The sequence below is a fragment of the Thamnophis sirtalis genome, unplaced genomic scaffold, assembly GCF_051295495.1.
Source record: "Thamnophis sirtalis isolate CommonGarterSnake01/CBP01778 unplaced genomic scaffold, rThaSir2_p1.2 scaffold_4, whole genome shotgun sequence".
NCBI lineage: Eukaryota > Metazoa > Chordata > Lepidosauria > Squamata > Natricidae > Thamnophis > Thamnophis sirtalis.
In genome coordinates this window covers 38,169,612-38,190,491 of record NW_028261384.1, presented here as the reverse complement: position 1 = coordinate 38,190,491, position 20,880 = coordinate 38,169,612, and the positions used below count along the sequence as shown (strand labels likewise).

Genomic DNA, 20,880 nt, shown 5'->3' with positions numbered 1-20,880 from the left:
GCTGAATGAAGCCAGATATTTTGAATATATTAGACTTACTTGACTAAATTAACTTAATTAAGTTTTGTGCTTCTTTATAGATATTGCTTTTAATGTCTTAAAACTCCAAAGAGCTTGATCTTGTGGTGGCTTAAGAATTGTGTGTTCCATTGCAGTTCTTAATAGGAACTAATGCAAGAGAAGGCAATTGGGGTAAATCCTAACTTTTCCCATAATAAGTGATCAAAGGCAAGAAAGGCTCTGGATCCCATGTACAATTCTGTATGACAACTTTTTTTCATTTGTTTGAGCCACAGCACTGATGAAAAACAAGCTGATAGTCCTGAGATTGAAGTGAAGAACCTGACAGAGTATCCAAAACTATACCTCCTTTTAACCTGGAATTTTCTTTCTCTCATACGTGGAAGAAACCAGTGGGTCTTACAGAATTAAAGAAACAATTTCCGTGTTTACTGTGAAGTGTGAAACAATGCAGAGGAAATTCTATTGTGTTATCAGAATTGGCCCTAATTTGACTAATCTTGCAAATTATCCCTACTGCATATATGCTATCTAAATCTTCCTGCTTTTAGATACACTTCATATTAAGGCAACCGAGTATGAAAATGATACTGAATGCTTAGAGGTAATATCCATATGGGGCTCATTTGACACAAAATCTCTTCAGTTATTCCTTTTGTTTCATCGAACATATCTTTGGAGACCTTGCCTGTAATTTGATATGGTCTTAATTAATATTCTACAATCTGTAGTCTATATGTTGTCTAGCTTTTGAAAAAGGGCATAGTTTGTTGAAAATAATGATGGTATCAATTAGTGCAATACAGTTTGCTGAATATTTGAATGCAGTTTTAGCTGGGATGACATCAAACACTTAGCTTCTGTTGAAATATAAGCATGAAAATAACCAATGTAATTTATGTTAAGTAGCAGTTGGAGGTAAATATTCATATTGAAGGTGGTCTTGGGTTTTTTCTCTCCATTTACCTTGAAGCCAAATACCACAGTCTAGAAACCACCAACCAGCACAGGCTCACAGTAACAAGATATTAATAGACCATGGAAAAAATAACATAACCTTATATTATGCTGCTAACTGCACCTACTCAGTAAGATTTTAAAGTCTGAAGTGATTGAAATACAAGAAAGAGCAATGGAATATAGATTATTTAGAAATCTGTATTCCAATTAAATAAGTCCCATTAAATAGGTTTTTAATTTCATGCAAAAATACTCAACTGTCTAGTCTCTGCTATATAGAATATTAGAGCACTTTTATCAGTTCTAGAGACAATGCAGAATGAAAAACAAGATTATACTTAAGAATGAACTTCTCTAAAATATTTGCATTTTTCCATATATCTATTTCTTATGTAAAGTGTCCAGGTTTTGTATCATCCCTCTAATAATATGGGCCTGCATAAGTGAGTTCTAAGTTAAGACAGGTGTGTTTTCATTTCATGGTACAGAGCATTTGCAGTTTATGCTAGATTGTCTAAGACGTGACTCACATGTGTACAAGCATGTAGGTAGTGTCAGCAGTAGGTGAGTAAAACCATTATAGATTTCCTTTAAGCATGACATGATCATATGGAGACTTCATGAATGTGGAACTGGAACAAAAAGTAAATATTGCACTAATTGCATTTCCATACCTTGATTTTTAAATGTGTTTATTGAATTTCTATTCATCTACCGAGGCATGGCAATTTGAACTTATGATCATGGTTCTTGCATTATAACAAGCATAAATTATTATAAAATTAAAATTACATAGCAGGCAAACATTCCTACCAAAATGTATAATCTCTTCTCTTCCTTCTGTGCAAGACAGGCATTATATTAACTTTATAGTAATTTATGCTAATAAAAAAAACCAACACCAGACGTTTTAGGAGAAAAAAATAGTTATCAGTGTCCTCTAATCCAGGAAGGGAACATTCAAAAGAGATCTATAAAATCTTTTGCCCTATAATTGTTTAAACATTCTATAACTAAATAAAATATTTACTAGTTAAATACATTTTTCAAAGAGCTCAACAGAATAGAAATAAAGAAGTGTTACAGATTCTAGCCCTGCACTTGAAGACAAAGTCAGAAAGGCCCATTAAGCCAGTGATTTACTAGGATAAGATGGTAAATGCATAGCTTTGTTCTCCTGGGCAAACCACGAGTCCCAGTCAAAGTTCAAAGATGCTGTTCTGGGTCAGAGCAGCCACCTCTTTTCTTTCTAAGAATTACAAGCAGTTTTTTATTCAAGGTAGCCCCACAGCTGTATTAAGCTGAATTGCAGCCATAGCCTGTAAGCTTATGAAACTCTTTATGCGTGTGTGTGTCTGTTTATGTTTCAGATGCAAAAAGAAAAAGAAAAAAAGAAAATCCGAACCAGATTGGGCACTTGGGAAAATACTGTGCTAATTTCCTCTAGAGTGATTCATGCTGGTTGTCCAAATGGAGTGAGGTCTTGTTGAAAGGATTTAAAAGTAAGCAACCATCTCAAAAAGGGAAGCCAAACCGGTAGTAAGAGTCTCTTTTTGGAATACTTAGCAATGTGGTCCAAAATCATGGTTTCCTCCATTTTAGACAACCATCCCTCTAAAGGAAAGAATACCACTCCCTATTTGAAATTGCCATGATTTGGCCTTCTTTGATTCTTTTTTAAAGGTGATAAACCACATGAGGTTTTTTTTTTGGACAAAACTGCCTCACATCCCCATAGAAATTTGGCTTCTCCAAACCTCCACCTCTCCATATTCAAGTATTTCATTTTGTCCTCTATCCAAAACTTGGAGGTTTGGGTTTATCCATTTTTCCAGACAGTTATCATTGGCTAGTGCATCAAAAATCTTTCCTTGAGTGAATTCGAGCCACAGAACAAATACACCACCTATCAAACCAAAGGCGCCCTCATTTCAATGCAACTCATCAGGCAGCCAAATACTCTCATACTGTTATGCTTAGTAAAAGCAATAAATCTTGGATCCTGCTTGCTACCTTCAATACATAAACTCAGATATTTCAGTGATTTCAACAAAGCCATCAGTTATTAGAAGAATGTATTTAGGTGTATATCCTAAAAATCAACTTCTTTTACCATTTTATTGTTTTCTTTTAAGCCTTCCGGGATTATATTTCATGCTATTTATCTCATCTAGTCTACACTTTATTCTTAAATCTATAAAATTCAATTGTTTTGTTTTCTGGGTCTGCATGTGTGCTCTTGGTTATATATATTGAAACCCCATGGAAACAGAAGAACTTAAGTATATGTATCAGACTGTAGAATTTTATTATTGCAGAGCTTATTTATTATTAGGTGGGTGGCTTAAGAGCCAAGTTATATGCAGGCCTGGAGAAGGGTATTCACTGGGGTACATAAGGGCTCTGCCTTGACCCGAATGTTACTCAGTATTTTTATAAATGGCTTACAGAAATGATAGAAGAGTATCTTATCAGATTGGAGGACTACACAAATATGGAGGGAGATCACTAACACCTTAGCAGACAGGTTCAAGACTTGAGGTTCAAATGGATTTTAGGCTTCAGCATTGGACCAAAATGCAGTTTATTGTTGAGAAATGGGAGATTGTGCCCTTTAGGAAGAAAAACCAGTTGAGTGATTCTTAGCTTGAATCAATAGAGTGCAGTTCTGTCAAAAATGTTTATGCACTCTCAGGTTGTATCAACAGAGATATAGTGTTGAGATCACAGGAAATAATAGTTTGATAGTGGACAGTTGTACAATTGGTCAAAGCACAAGGGGAATATTTGGACTACAATAAAACAAATTGAGAAACCAGAAACAGCATAAAGAAAATTGATGAAAATAATAAAACACTTAAAAGCTAAATCATTTTTTTTTCTTTTAGCGGCCCTGCAATTCTTTGCTTCATGATGGAGTCAGGGCAACTAATTGGAATTGAGCAGTTATTGGCTGGATGCCCTTCCCAATGCCTATGCAGAATTTTCAGCAGACAATTATTCATAAGAAATATCTGCTACTCTCTAAGATTGAACTCTCCTGATTGTGAGGCAAGAACTGTAACTTTTCTTTTTGAGTGAGATCTTTTTCTCGTCACAACATAGGTGGAAAATGTCCATTCCAACCAGAGATTATAAATATGTTGAACTTAAAATTGTTCTTCTAGTCTTTACTTCCAGGGGTGGATGATATATAAGTACAATATTTGGAGAGCCACTAGTTCTTTCTTTAAACCAAAGAATGAGGCAAAACATAATGATCTGATGTCTTTTCCTGCAGTTGATCAACACTATGCTCAATGTCTTCAAGAGACATTGAAGGTTAAAGATCCAATTTGGTCTAGTAGTTAAGGTACACAAATAGGAGCTGAAAAACCTGATTTCTGGTTCTCCTTTAACCATTAAATCTATCTGCTGATTGGATAGGCCAGTCATTCAACCTATCTTATAAGATTGTTATTATTAGGAAAAGCTGGCATGTTTTAGGTTCCATCAAGAACCTTCAGGACATTCCAAGGAATGTTGACTAGGGTTAGCATTCTCCTTTCAGAGGCCAGGTTGACCGGGACTCTGTTGGCCGTTTTGTAAGTCTTGGTTGTGTATCCAGTCCTGGGTTACCAAATGGGCTAAGGGTCCCATTTCTTGGCTGTAGTAACTTCCATAATAATGATGCTACTTGGTATCAAATATATTTACTTTTGTATTATTTTAATGTTTTAATAGTTTTTAAAATTTGTTTTCATGCATTGTGCTGTATGTTGCCCAGAATCATGTGTTGAGAATTGGCAGCAATAGAAATCAAATAAATAAATTTATTTATTTACCTAGATGTATAAGTCTGTAGAAGAGAATCTAGATTATGGATTAGAAAGTAATATGAACAGTACGTATGTTTAACAAAGGATTAAAAACCAAATAAATAATTAAGGTCACCTAAGAGGCACATTTACATGTCTAATTTCTTTATATTGTATTTGTTTTAATAGGGCCCGAATAAAAGACGTTTACGGTTTAGAATCTGTTCCTTTTTCACAGGGAACCTCACATGGCCTTTGACCTTCAGTGACAAATGAGTATTTCCATTTAAAAAAAACAGGTGTGATGGAAAAAGCATTTGTCATTTCCAAAATATTTTGGCACTTCTGCCAATGAACTCTATTAGTGACGTTTTGTGGCACCTAACACAACAGTTCCACCTCTTTGCTTACATTCCATAAAGTTATTGATGCATTATTTTACCACGAAAGTAATTTGATATCCAAATGTCAAACGAAGGCTGCTTTAGGTATTGCTTATCAGCCAAAAGTAGAATCATAGGCCATTTGGTAAAATAGTTTGCCCCTATTTTATGGAAACATCTTAAAAAAAACACTTGTGTGGCAATTTCTCAAAAATTATTGCTGGGAGAGTCCAGGCCTTTCTTATTATCTATACACATTTTCATCAACCTTTCTAAAAACTGGTGAGCCACAAAGAAGGTGGGGAATTGCAAACTTCAAATGAAGTTTCAGTTACAGATCATTTTAAAGTATAGATATTACAGCACAAATAGCTTCCACAGATTTTCAGCATTAGATGTAATATTCATAAATATTGTTCTTATCGAATAGTTGGTGCAATGGATTTACAACACTTTGACTCTATGTGTCAGCAAGAGAGCAAATGTTACATGTACATCACCAATGATTTCTTTGCACACCATTCTTCTGCCTTGTTGGTAGAAGGTTGACTTACAGCCATAACTGAGCCCAAAATTTATATTGCTAAGTGAAGTTGTTAAGTGAATTTTGCTCCACTTTACAATCTTTCTTGACACAATTGTTAAGTGCAGTTGTTAAGTGCAATTGTTAAGTTAGTAACATGGTTGTTAAATGAATCTGACTTCCCCACTGACTTTGCTTTTCAGAAGACCACAAAAGGGGATCACATGACCCCGGGACAGTGCAACTGTCATAAATATGAGTCAGTTGCCAAGCATCTAAATTTTTATTATGTGACCATGGGGATTTTGCAATGGTTGTAAAAGCGTGAAAACAATCATTTCACTTTTCTCATGTCATTGTAACTTTGAACAGTCACTAAACAAACTGTTGTAAGTTGAGGACTACCAGTAGTAGTCCCTAGATAACTGATTACTGATACTATGGCTGATAATTCTGTTCTTATCGAAGAGTATGTTGGGCTAATTACAGATTTATTAAGCTTATCAAATAGTTGGGTTTTTCAACACTTAATTATGGCAAGCTTGGTGAGTCCCTTGACTATTCCATGCTTCTTTGCCCTTTTTAACTTCATTTTTATTTTGAGTAGTCAAGGGACATCTTTCAGAGTGTTTGGGAGTAAATAAGTAATGGAATATTTTGTTTTTTTTTCTGTAAATGAACAGAACTAAAATTAGCCAAAAGCATCCTTCCCCTCCCCCTTGTTAATTCCTTCCTTCCTTCCTTCTTTCTTTCTTTCTCTCTTTCTTTCTTTCTTCCATTCTTTCTTTCTTTTCAGATTGGTTTTGCCAAAGAATTGAAATTTATTTATTTAATTGATATTCCCATATCATTACAAGTAGTTGTCAACTTATGAGCACAATTAAGTACAAAATGTTGTGAGACATTTATCACAAGAGTTTTGCTCCATTTTACAACCTTTCTTGAAATAGTTGTTAAGTGAATCACTGCAGTGTTAAATTAGTAACATGGTTGTTAAGTGAATCTGGCTTTCCCATTGACTTTGCTTGTCAGAAAGTCGCAAAAAGTGAACACAAGACCCTGGGACTATCATAAATATGAGTCAGTTGCCAAGAATCTGAATTTTGATCACATGACCCTGGGATTGTTACAAAGGTCATAAATGTGAAAAATAGTCATAAGTCACTTTGTTCAGTGCTGTTGTAATTTTAAATGGTCACTAAATGAATTGTTGTAAGTCAAGGACCATCTGTATTGATTTACACTTGAACACCTTGCTTTTTAAATTAGATGAAGGGCATGGCACATTAGACAATATACTATACTTAATTTTCTTCCCCAATGTTTCACAAATCCTATAGTTCTGGAGTTTAGAATAATATGGACTTAAAAGACTCATCTAGAGCAATACACCCAGCTTCCAAATTAAGGCATTTCTTGACTGATAGCCCTCTATAATCTCCAGGACATGACCCTGTACCAACTCTTTCTCCATCTACTGACACATTCTCATGAAAGAGAGGCAAGAAGGTTAAATAACAAAAAAAATGTTATATTATACATTGCTATGCACATTTCAATATCATATTACATGTAATGCTCGATTTACAGTTCTTTTTGTAACCATTCAAAGTTACAACGGCACTGAAAAAAATTGAATTATGACCGTTTTTCAGTTATGAACTTTGCAGCAACCCCATAACCGTGTGATCAACATTCAGATGCTTGGCAACTGGTCCATATTTATGACCAATGCTATGTCCCAAGGTCATGTGATTCCCTTTTGTGACTTTCTGACAAGCAAAGTCAATGGAAAAATCAGATTCACTTAACAAAGTGAGAGCAGTTAGAGCAAAACTCGTTTAACAAATGTTTCACTTAACAACGAAAATGTTGGGCTCCGTTGTGGCCAAAAGTTGAGGACTACCCGCATACAAAGGCCATTGCTTGCATTCCAATCTCATGAGGCTTAATCTGTCATTGTAATAAAATTGTTGGATTCTATAGACAACTTTGCCTACTTGCTATTAATAAGTAATTCTGGTAGGTTATTCATAACGTAACATATCACATACCTAAGCAGGATGAAATAATGACAATCATTCAATATGTACTTTATAATATACCTCCAACTGAATGGAGAAATTAAATTTTAAAAGTTAAAAGAAAATTGAATTCCAACAAACTAATACAGAAATTACAAGTATGTCTAACATTCATTTTCTTCAATAGTTTTGCTTGTATTTTTCTAGCAATCTTTTTTTAGCCTTGCTAGAAAAGATTATGCACAATTTGTTTTACTCCATATGTGAGTAAAAGTTCAAAACTTTCAGCTTTTCTTTTCTTCTGTACACCTACGGATATCATGCAAGTTGTTTTAATATTAAACTTTTCAGTAAGGCCTGATTTCCTTCATTAGATGAAAGGCAATGCTCAATAATGGAGTTATGCAAAAGGTTACAGGTTCAGTCCCTATGGAAATCATTATAAAACTTGGAAGAGCTGCAATCAATCAATCAATCAATCGATCGATCAATCAATCAATTAAAAAAGATAGGCACTTTATGCCTGAAGATTATTTCAAAGCAGAATCTCTCTCTCTCTCTCTCTCTCTCTCTCTCTCTCTCTCTCTCTCTCTCTCTCTCTCTCTCTCTCTCTCTCTCTCTGTGTGTGTGTGTGTGTGTGTGTGTGTGTGTATCTGCTCTCTTTATTATTTTGCCCATTAAAGATGATGCTACAAATGAAATAGTATTCCCAAACCACCAAAAAATATTCAAAACTTAGTTCATTATAAGAAAACAGTTATAATAGATCCCCCCCTCTCTCTCCCTCCACCTCTCTTTTTAAAATGTTTTTGTTCCATTTGTGCCACGCTAGCAGGGAAGTCTAAAATAAACCGTGATTCATGTCTTTAATTTCTGCTAACAAAGCTCATTTCTAACCAGAACACATTTTCATATAGCAAACCTCAGAAATGTGACAGTTCATCTTCTTATCCTTATGTTTCCCTTTTAGCTCAGCAAGGCCAAAATGTCCTGTCCTTTCCTTTCCTTGCTGGAAAACAAAAAGAAATCAAAGCCAAATGGCAAAAAATGCAAACTTTGGTTAAACAAACAGTCGGTATTTCAGTGTTTTTTATCCACAGCCTGCAGAGCAACTAAACAAAGCCAAGATATTGTCCATCTCTTTGACAGACAAAGAGCCTCACAGGTCCAGAATGACATGCCTGGGGCTGGCACATGATTGGAGTAATTAAATTAAATAGCAGGAAACATGTTTTCCATATGCCATTGCCTGGCCACACACAAACTGTAACAGTAAAACTTTTATACTAGATTAGACTAGGAAAAGTAAAATCATTTGAAAAATGTAAGACGCTCACAAATGTGACATAATTATTATATGAACAACATAATTTCTTCATAATTTCCCTATCATTGTGTTATGAGTATCAGACATGGATTTGTTATTGGGGTGGAGTCAAATTGTTATGCAATCAACAGAGTTTATCAAAAAGTTTGAATGTTGAGATTATTAACATTTGCTGATTACTATCAATATAAGTATATGGGATTGAAGAGGATGTACATTACTTCTTCAAGACTAGAAGAACTGTGTGGAATCAAAATCGAGGCCTAGATAAACTAGTAGTCTTTTTTCTTGCAGGAACCAGTCAGATAATAAAGGGAAGCAATAAGCAGAAATTTAAGACTACTAATATGCTCTTGTAATTGTTGGAAATTCAGAGATATATTGCATAGAATCTAATCCTCTGTGCTTAGTCCACATATTAAAAAACTAACCTGCTAGATCTACATATGCAAAAATAGTATACAACTCAGTTGGTTTAGGCCTCCCATACAGGGCAGTCCATTGAACTTATATTTTATTATTTAAAATGATCAACAGATACTTTTCATCCAAGTGCAACATCCATTAAATAACCCAAGAATTTTAATGGATAAAGAAAAATAGTTGTCACTGACAGACAGTGGTGGAAAAAAAGGATGGTAGAACAAAAATGAACATTCTGTCCTATGGCAAAGCCCTACCTACCTAATTGTCAAATCTACTTTTGAACAATCCCCAAGTTTTTTATATCACATTTGATCATTTGAGATTTGAGATTTTGAGATTTTATTGTCATTTATAGGCCGCCCTTTTCCCTGAAGGGACTCAGGGTGGCTTACAATTTGTGGGAAAGGAGTGCAAGACAAAACATGAAATAATATGTGAATAAAATAAAACAATAAAACACAACATTCATTCAACATTCGGGTGGGGCGGATGAAAAACTTATCCCCAGGCCTGACGGGATAGCCAGATCTTAAGGGCTGCGCGGAAGGTCTGGACGGTGGTGAGGGTGCGAATCTCTACGGGGAGATCGTTCCAAATGGTCGGAGCTGCTACTGAGAAGGCTCTCCTCCGCGTAGTCGCCAGTCGGCACTGACTGGCGGATGGAACTCGGAGGAGGCCCAATCTGTGCGATCTGATGGGTCATACTATTGAACATGAACATTGTGACAGTAAAGCAATTTACTTTGAAGATGCTATGCTTTTTATGAAAGATTTATTCTAAGTACTCATGTATGTGCTTAGACTCCATGCAAGACAAATCTGTTTTTTCTGTGGCTTATCTTTATCTAAGGACATTGAGAAACTTTGTCAACCTATGAACACAACTGTGCAATCTTGTTTGCTGGTTGTTGGTCATCTCACATTCATCTAAATTTCGCAAGCATTTCATGACCACTTGATGTTAACGATCTCCTGATGTCTCATATAAGAATGCCAAAAGCATTCTTGTTCATGCTGAAATTTCTCTAAATGTGTAGATTTATGTGATTAGAATGATTCTTTAAAGTGTTTATTATTTCTCTTTTAACTGTGGGAAATCCAGGATGTGCTTTCAAATACCATTGGGCAGACTGGTACCTAATCTTTTAGGATTGCCAATCCTTTTTCTTGAATATCAGGATGTAGCATTCTGATGAATTCATTGCTAGAACTAGCCCTTATTTTTAAATAACACATATGCATGTAAATTGGAATAACATATGTACTGTTCATATTACTTTCTAATCCATAATCTAGATTCTCTTCTCAGGTCTACAGACTTATACATCTGGGTATTGTGTGGGAAACAGGTGAGCATTATGCTATTTTTCAGTATCCAAAATAAATAAGTAGTAGTCTTTTTTTAGCTGTGTCTTTTTTCTTCTTTCTAAGATGCCTCCCAGTTTCCAAATTAGAAACAATGTAGATGTAATACAGGAATCACTGTAGATATCCATAAAAAGAATGAAATTCAAGATTTCTAGGAGTGTAGAATTTCAAATGCTATGGGGGAACTTGACAAATCCTCTGACTACAATTAACATGGTAGAGTATGCACAGTATGCACACACTTTCTTCTTTACTGGCTACTTATCTACACAAAAGTGTGTGCTATCACTCCATTACACAAAGACTCAACCGTTATCTTAAGCAGTAGCTTTTCAGAAGGACCATACTATATAAATTCCTGATGTGTAGGTTGGCCCTCAGTCATACAATATATTTATCAGCACTTTTGGGTATTTCCAGTGACACTGCCAACAGCAGGCTGAAATAATTTGTCACTGTTGAATTTGCTTGGCAGTAAAATATTTTTTAAAACCCAATTCGCATGTGTGCTGGTAAATAATATGACTGAACACTTGAGAGTGCCAGATTAGATCACTGGTAAGTTTTGAGGGTGCATCAGCTAAAATTTCTACTTCTAAGGCATTCTTTATCCTTGTTGATCACCGTGGTAAGGCAATGTTTGAAAGAGTAATATAGTGGGAAGAACGTTTTTTGTATAAGTAAAGTTTTAATATAAACATGGATACATTTTGGATAAAAAATTGGCTTGTCTCTCTATAAAATTTACTTGCCCAATAACTCTTTTATTGAATCACTAACAAAGTACTTTCATGTCATTCAGCAATAAATAGGTGCACATAAATGAAAATGCTGGCTATTTTTTTTCTAAAAATAAATATTGTTGGCACTTTTAGCCCAGAAACATGTTTAAGGTCAGCCATTCAATGATGCAGTTCACATGGGATTAAGATTTCTTGGTTTCAGTGATATTTCAAAGGAACCTTGAATTTCGTTGAAATCTTTCAGATGTGTGCCTTAAAACACAATGAAGAATGCTTCACATTTTAAAAAATGAAAGCTCTACAAATTTCTATCCAAGCTTTATATGATTTCTGGAGAATTATGGGTGGTGCTGTTACACCTATGGTTGGTTCCATTTTATATTGCCACTATATAAATGAAATTTGTAATATTGATTGATTTGTTTATTTGATTTGTTTATTTATAGGCCGCCCTTTTCCCTGAGGGGACTCAGGGCGGCTTACAATCAAAAAAGGAAGGGGAGTGTGGGACAATACGAAAAAAGAAATGTGCACAAAGTAAATTAGACAATAAAACTCAACATTCACTCAGCATTCGGGAGGGGCGAAATAAGATTATCCCCAGGCCTGACGGGTTAGCCAGTTCTTGAGGGCTGTGCGGAAGGCCTGGACGGTGGTGAGGGTACGAATCTCCACGGGGAGATTGTTCCATAGTGTCGGAGCCGCAACAGAGAAGGCTCTCCTCCGAGTAGTCGCCAGTCGGCACTGACTGGCGGATGGAATACGGAGGAGGCCAACTCTATGCGATCTGATGGGACGCAGGGAGGTAATTGGCAGAAGGCGGTTTCTCAAATAGCCAGATCCACTACCATGGAGCGCTTTATAGGTGGTGAGTAGGACCTTGAAGTGCACCCGGAGACCAACAGGTAGCCAGTGCACTGTTTTATATTCATATAAAACAGTTGTTTGATACAGAATTGGTGAAATAATAAAATTAATCCTGCTTTGTGGAATGGCACTGTCCCATTACATCTGGAAAGTACTATGTATGCGCCCTGAATGTGTGTCCTTCATTTCCAAGTTTGAGGCCAAAACCTTCTTCTGTTCTCTGAAATGTCCTTTCATTTCCGTTCCTGATATTCAGAATGTTTGCTCCTAGCAGCTACGTGAATGCCAGACAGAGGACAAAGTTGGAATGAGTTGTTTCTGTCCTCTGTAGAACTTTTGGCTATGTATATTCTGAAGATGGCATATGGTTCATATCCTAATCTTGTACTTCCACAGAGTTCTTATTCCATACACGTCTATCCCATATGCTCATTCATATAATCCATGGAATATGTATAGGCATATAGGAAATATTTCCTGAATTTTGTCTAAATAATGAATTCAGCATTATTATTGCTATTTTCCTCTACCTATATTAGTGATTGTTTCGCCACCACTTTGTGCAGATTATATATATTTTTGACACCTAATAGTAGAACCATTAGCTATTAGTTCTACCATTAGAAAAGTTGTTTTGCTGTGTGTGACTGTTTAAACACAACCCCTTCTGCAACAGCTTAAATTAAGTGTGCCTTTTTTCTTGGATCCGGGACAGACATAAAGGGTTGATACCTCATTCTAGAACAAGACATAAAATTTTTCAGGAGAACAGGGATTATGTTTGTATTCCTGGATGAAGGAAGCATCTTTGACCTTCAAGTTCCGGGCAGGCTCTCTCCTAACTATTTTAGTAGTTTTACAACTATATTTATTATAAATGTTGGTGAATCCTAATAATTTGAAGGACTGAAGATAGAGTTGAAACTAGCACATAGAGAATGAAAACAGCATTAAAACAATTCTATATCTTGGTTGCTTCAATGCTGAAGATACTGGTTTATTTTTTTTTAAAGGCAATTAGTTTTCACACTGCTCTATTTCATCTACTGAGATTTAATGGTTGAAGGTGGGGTTGAACCTATAAGATTCAGCATTAAAAACTCTAGTTGCTTTCTTGCAATTTCTGAATGCATGCCACTTTGCTTGGATCCAGGTTCTATGGAATAAAACATCTGCCTCTGATGTGACAATAGGAGCACAAGGATGATACAAAAAAAATCAATAACAGCAAATTTCATTATAGGAAATAGAAATTTATTTTATTCTCTAAAGAACTATGTTGGTTAAAAGATAGGGAGAATGGAGTACTGACATGAAAGATTTGCTAACCTTGATTTTCCTTGCATATTGGAAGCAAACAATCTGGTTGTAACTGTAATGAAGAATTAATTAAGATGATAATATTTATCTGAAGTATTAACATAAAATTTTTGAACACAAAAAGTTGGTTCCTGAGAAAAAAAGAGAATTTTATTTTACATTTAAAGTACCTCGGAGTGCCAGTGAAGATAAAACAGGGAATGAGTATTTATAATTGTATCATGAAATTTTGAACAGGAATGTGAAATCTAGTTACAGAAACATAAGTTTTTTTTCATTCAGCATAGTTGGATTTCAATAACAAAATTGAGGGAATTGACTGAAATTTAGTAACATGACTGAAATTTAGTCACATAATTAAGACTCCATCAGTGAGTTGAATGCAACTATGATTTCAGCCAAAGGCCAAAATGAAGATAAACAAAAATAACAACAAGCAAAAGAATTGCATTTGATTTTATTCAATGCAACAAACAAGCAGAAATGATTTAAAGTCCTTAACATACCTTTCCTGAAGCACTAAGAATTATAGCAGCAATTGTAGTAGCAGCTAGAACTTTCATGCTAGCTTACAGAAATAGCTATTTCATTTCATTGTTAACAACTATAGTTTATCAAATAGTTTTTTTCTCAATCTTGTTCACATCTAGCCTTTGATGACTGGGAGTTATGGTAATGAAGACCAACATATATGAAAAACAGAAGAGGACTGCCATAGTTGCAGATTGAAATTGTTAAATATACAAAATCCAAACTGCTATAAATTTAGTTTAATATATTTTCACAATATGCATGGTTTAATAATGTCTTGAAATGTAGAATGAAACACTTTTTAAAATTATTGACTTTAAGGATGTGACACTGCAATCTGTTCCCTTAATATTCCAAGCCTCAATTTTATTCACAGTTGAAATGCTGAAAATTATTTCTAATTGTTGTCATCCTTTGTATGCATGGTACACCAGGGGTGTGTGTGAGTGCGTGTGCGCGCGTGTGCGTACAGAGTATACAGGTAGGAGAAAAAAAACAAACCAAACCCAGAATGTTTGTTTGAATTTTAAGAATATGCATAGCTAATGAAAATATTAAAATTTTAGGATTCCTTAAATATATATATTGTTTAAATGCAACAGTTTGCTGAAAACATATTGTGTAATCACTAAATTTTATAACTATTATTTTTCATAGAGCAAGTGATCAGGCTTGCTCTATGAATAAAAAACAAGGTGCACGGTACTTGAAAGGGACAGATTCACGAAATGCATTGGTCTAAGTGAAACACTCTTTCTTGAGTTATTAGAGTAACCATGTCCTCTAGAACAGTGTTTCTCAAATTTGGAAATGCTAAAATATGTACGGACCCCACCTCCCAGAATTCTCCATATAGCATGCTAGCTATGAATTCTCAAAGCTGAAATCTACACATCTTAAAGCTGCCAAGAAACACTGCTCTAGAATATTGGATGTACCTTATTTGAAGGCAGCTCATACAGGTAGTGCTCAACTTATAACCATTCATTTAGCAACTGTTCAAAGTTATAGTGGCCTTTAAAAAGTGACACATGGCCAATCTTTGCACTTATGATTTTTGCAACATCCCGAAGATCACATAATCAAAATCTGGATGCTTGGCATCTGGCATGTATTTATGGCAGTTACAGCATCTCAGGTCATATGATTACCATTTGTGACTTTCCCAGATAGATCCAACAAGCAAAGTCAATTGGGGAAGCCCAATTTGTTTAATGACTGGATGATGCACTTAACAACTGCAATGATTCATTTAATAACTATGACAAAAAATCATTTAATAACTATGACAAAACATTAGACATGATTCATTTAACTACCTTACTTTGCAATGGAAATTCTGATTCCAATTTTGATAGATAATGACTGCATGTATTGTATCTGCACGTATATATACATTAACTATTTCATTCCATTAGCAGTCCAGTGAAAGTGTTGACTATATATGTGCACAAATGAACACATATTAGGAAAAGCTTTTGAAGAAACTGCTAGTAGCCACTTTAACTCTTAGGAGAAACATAAGTTGTTTTTCTTTTGAATTCTAATATTTTATGGAATGAAATGTCATTCATACATAAATATTTAATAATTAACAGGACGTGGAACAACAAATTACAAAAAGTGACTTTAGATTGATACGGGTGTTAAATGCTTTGTGTCTGAGGTTTGGACCTCAAAATGGATTGTTCCAACCATTTGTTGATGTAAAAATGCCCCTAATTCAAGATCAAGAAATCTATTTTGTATCTGAAGCAAAACTGTTTCAAATTTGAAACACTTCTGCAATGGTTCAAACTTCCATATTGCAACACAAATAATTCAAAATGTTTTGTACCTCCCTATCTGTTAATAATACAAATGGATATGATAGTGTGAATGTTGTATCCAAAATGGTTTTTCCAAAGGAAAAAATTAAGGTATAAAGTTTGAACTAGAAAATTAGTTTTAATTTTTTATAATGTGTATACACTTATCACAACAAGATTTCTTTAATATTTTTACTAACATTTTAAATGATTTATTTAAAATCTTTTTCATTAGGAATGGCACACAAAGAGAGTTTCCAGAAGGATAGCTGTATTAAATTTTCTGAAGGAAAAACATGAGAAAACTTGTGGCACTTTAGAGGCTACTATAGTCATTACTGCCTAAGCTTCATTCATTTATTTCAGCAGATGAGAGGGGACTGCTGACCATGAGTTAATAGGTTTTCCCTGTAGCATATTCAGCTTTTTATAAAAACAAACAAACAAATCTATACAGTCCTGCCCAACTTGATATCTGAGTGCTTCTCCTTAGGAAGAGGACAGTCAGATTTTGTTTAATAGTTGACATCAGTCCAGAAAACATATAATCCCACAAATGTTGTTCTAGGAATTACTTGAAGAAGTTGAGCTTATCATGTGAAAATATGCAAAGGAATATGTTTTCTTGTAGTGTAATTATCTGGGTAAATAAGACATGGCCATGACTAACTATTCCTATTGATTTGAATGAATTTGAAATATTACCAATTTGTCCTATACTGGAGGTATTAGTTGTTAATGTGTGATTTTTAAAAAATAAACTTAAAATGGTCACCTTGTATTTCTTGACTGTAAATTCCTCAGGATTACTATCAATTCTATAATATTTCATGAGCAAATAAATTTCTTCCATGCTAATTTTTAAAACATTTGGAGTCAAATCATATCCATGGTTAAAAACTTTGAATAACCAGAATCAAAATTTGGGAAAACTGGTATTTATTTATACTACATTTTTCAAGATGATGAAATGGTTGATGCACAAATTAAGACAAATATGATGAGGATAAAATGAACATGCACAGATAATTTTTCCATATTTTTTACAATGTGTGATGGTTAATGTGGAATCACATAACAAACCAAAAATAGACTTTGTGTAATTTAAACTGTGGAATAAAATCATGGTTCTGAATCCATTGTTTGAATAGTAATAAGCAAACGTATTGCCAATATCAAATAAAAAGAACTAGCTTTAAGAATTAATCAAATTTACACAAAGTCAAGTAGGTGAAAGGAAATCATTTGAGAAAAAAAATCTTTATTTGTGAAAGAAATATATAAATTTGTATTAGGCAAAATAGGAAACATACAAACAAAATATTTTACAACATGAACAAGAAATCACCAAAAGTGTAAATTATAATAAGTACAATAGATTTTAAATGTGGTAATAAAAAATAAAATTTCTTAAACCCAGTTTTCTTTTTTCATTGGTTTTAGCTAATTTTTGGAAAAATTTAATAACATAGAAATCAGTTGGCTAAAATAGGGTATGTTTTCTCAACTGCATTATAAAAATACCTTTCTTTCTTTCTAGTTATATGTACTTTTGAAACATTTTATAGAAAACCTATGTTCAGGTTCTTATCCAAACAAAATATAATTCAAAAATGCAGTTTTTCTGCCTCTGTGTGCTAAAAGACTGTAAGAAAGAAACAAAAATGTGTAGGATCAGAACATACTTTATATGTCTTCTTTATATTAACATATAACATTATACATATTATATGCCTACTTGAGGAGTTTTGTTCAAGAAAGAATAGCTTCCAAAGATGTATTATATTCTAAAATTTCTTAATAGTCTGTCTGTACATAATATTAAGAGAAATACTGTAGCTGGTCTCTACTGGGGGGAAAAATGTGCCCAAAGTTCAACAATGAATTAAAAGCTTCTATCCCATCTTCCTCCTCCTGTAGCACATATTTAAGAAGTTGAATGGTGGAGTTGAATGGTGAAGGACTTCCTGAATGATGGAGTTCTCCATTTTAGATTTAATAAATGAAAACATTTGTGGGACAGATATTGAGAAGTGGGGGGAATAGCACCAAATAAACAATCTAAAGTCTAAAGAAAATAATAAACCAATATATGTCACTGGAAAAGGCAACAGTTGTGGTATAGGTATATAGTCTAGAATTTAGAACTGTTTCACAGATTACCATTTTCTTATCCTGGTATTTCCTCTGTGAAAGAAACTCATGTATACCATAGACGTTCTGCCTTTTTTACTGTGATACATATAATGAATTAGGTAAATATCTACATTTGTGACAAGAAATAACATGGATACATATAAACCTTATGCTATGAATTTTGTCCACTGTAAGAAAATAATCAATTATAAACACATTGTATTTGCCTGTCTATCTTATGGGTATAGGTATATACATTTATATACGCGCACTCACATGAAAAATGTTAGTCTGTACACATTGCAAACTTTTATAATGTTTTCTTTAAAAAAAATAAGGTTAAAATGTAAATACTACAAGCTTATATTAGAAGAATATTCTTCATTTGGCAAAATACTCTTGTGAAAAAGTATACTGAATCTTAAAATACCTTAAAATACAAACAATATAACAAAAAATTCAAAATTCATTCCAGGTCAATCCTGAACTATGCATAAAGGGATGTTAATACAATGACTCTTTAGCTAAACAGAAGTAAACTACAACAGAGTAAACTTATCAAAAGGAAATAGAAAAGGAAATGTTTCGCTGGAAAACTTCCTTAACAATTTCCCTATTCACCGTGCTATTTTCTCTTAACATAAATCAACTTACAGAGTGCCCTTTTTTATTCTCAAAACAGAGAATAAAACATTAGACTCTGCTTCTCTTTGCTCTGTTCTTACATTCCAAGTGCATGAATTACTTGGACTTCCTGTTTCCACAAGGCACTTCTGTCTACCTCCACACCATTATTATTCTCCAGGAAAAAAGAAGTGACTGACATAGCTCTGAGTTAAGTCAGAAACTGTTTGTACTGCATATCAAATTATCTCAATGATATAAGCATTTGGATAAATAGGAATCTGAATAATCACAGAAGCACCTATGCTTTGCAGAATGTCCCCGGTTTCTTTCAGGGACTGATGTTCTGTGTAATGAATGGTTGTTGCCTTTTAAACAAAGAACAAGGTGGATGCCAAACATACTGACACTGTTATTAGCATGTAAACTTTTCTGCTACAGTGTGTGCTGTGCTGTCATTTGAGAACAGGTCAACTAACAAGAAAAGATCTAATAACTTAAAAGTTAGGTTCCTTGCTACAAATATCTTCAAATGGAATAGAGAAAAAAATACGTTTTAAAAAAAAATCACATAAACTTAATGAAAATGGAGAGGAAGAAAATTCATTTTAAAAAATACATTCAGTTTTTTGTATTAGTTTTCTACATTGGTTCCCTCATATTATATACAAAGCTCAGATCACTGGTATTTGGACCAGTATCTGTGTAACAAAGGAAAGATTTCTCTCCCTTTAACAGTATGTAGGGCTACTAGTGTGCATATACAAAATGAATAAATTGTACATTAGGCAATATCAAAAAAGGCTTAGAGAAAGGCAAGAATGAATATAAAAAGCACAAATCTCAGGTTTGGTCAGTAGTTGATCTCCACAGAAAATTTATACAACAATGAGTTTCTTTCTGCTAGATCTAATAAGGCAGAATCCACTGTAATTAATATGACTTCTACTAATTACTAAAAGGTGTATATACAACAGCAAGAATTCTTTAATTAACAAGCACCTTTTCACTATACTTAAAGTATGGGCACATATATGTTCTTTATTATGCTGATGTTAAATTGCATAACTCTTTGGGATTCTGAGGATGGAAAAAACAATAAACATTCTCTTTATCAGGAATTTTAAAATGTTAACAATGATGTTAACATTTAAAATGTTAACATCATTGTACTCAAACAATCACTTTAATGATACAATCTGGAGCTAAATCTGTGCCTGTTACCTGTTGCATAAAAGTAGACCGCTCCCCAGATTCCATTTGCTGATTTTGAATACCATCATCACTGTCCTTTGGTTCCTCTTTCACCTTCACAGCTCCAAAAGGTTTTCCCAAGTTCTGCAAAGAAATGCCACTGCTGTCATCCCTAATGCTGACACCAACAGAGGCAGCTCCTTCTTCCTGCATCAAATGCTCTCCTTGAAGTTCTTCTTCAGCTTCTTCCAAACTGCCAGGTTGTTTTAATTGTTCTATGGACTTAGAAAGCATCTGAAATAGAGAACAGGAATTGGATGAAAGAAGTAAACAGAGAAATATAAAGATAAAAAGCTACTTGGCTCAATTTTTTACAATGGGATTAGATGAGCAATTTGTAGTACAATAATTTCATAAGAATAAACCACTTTAGATCTTTCAAATGTAAAGTACTTAATGTGCAGTGGACAATAAAACTGAAACATAGCAAAATACACATTTTGTAAAATAATGTATATGCAAGAAATCCATTACAATATATACACAATTATATCCATACGCTTGTTAAGCCAAGTTCATAAATATCAAGTAGTCATATCATATAATATCATAGAAAACATATTAATGTTTTTACTTTTAAATATAGCATTTTCTGTAATACGTGGTGTTCCATCCCAAGTAAGAAATGCATTAGCTATAAGATCATTAAATTATGAGCTTAAAATTGAATAATCACATAACTGATCAGACTTTGAAGATTTCAGGATGGCTGATGGAAGTGTATGGCACAGGGCGAGCAAAAATGCTTTTCCGATAGTTTGCCATCTC

The 20,880-nt window shown here is 34.0% G+C and overlaps 1 protein-coding gene across 1 annotated transcript in view; it reads right to left on the bottom strand.

The window, feature by feature from the left end:
- Positions 1-18,050: 18,050 nt before the first annotated feature.
- The window catches only part of LOC106557200 (histone deacetylase 9), a 294,128-nt gene continuing 291,298 nt past the window's right edge, over positions 18,051-20,880 (bottom strand). The window contains exon 18 of the mRNA XM_014076373.2: positions 18,051-20,346. Within this exon, the coding sequence (XP_013931848.2) occupies positions 20,032-20,346 (315 nt within the window). The 3' untranslated portion in view covers positions 18,051-20,031. The remainder of the gene's footprint in view (positions 20,347-20,880) is intronic.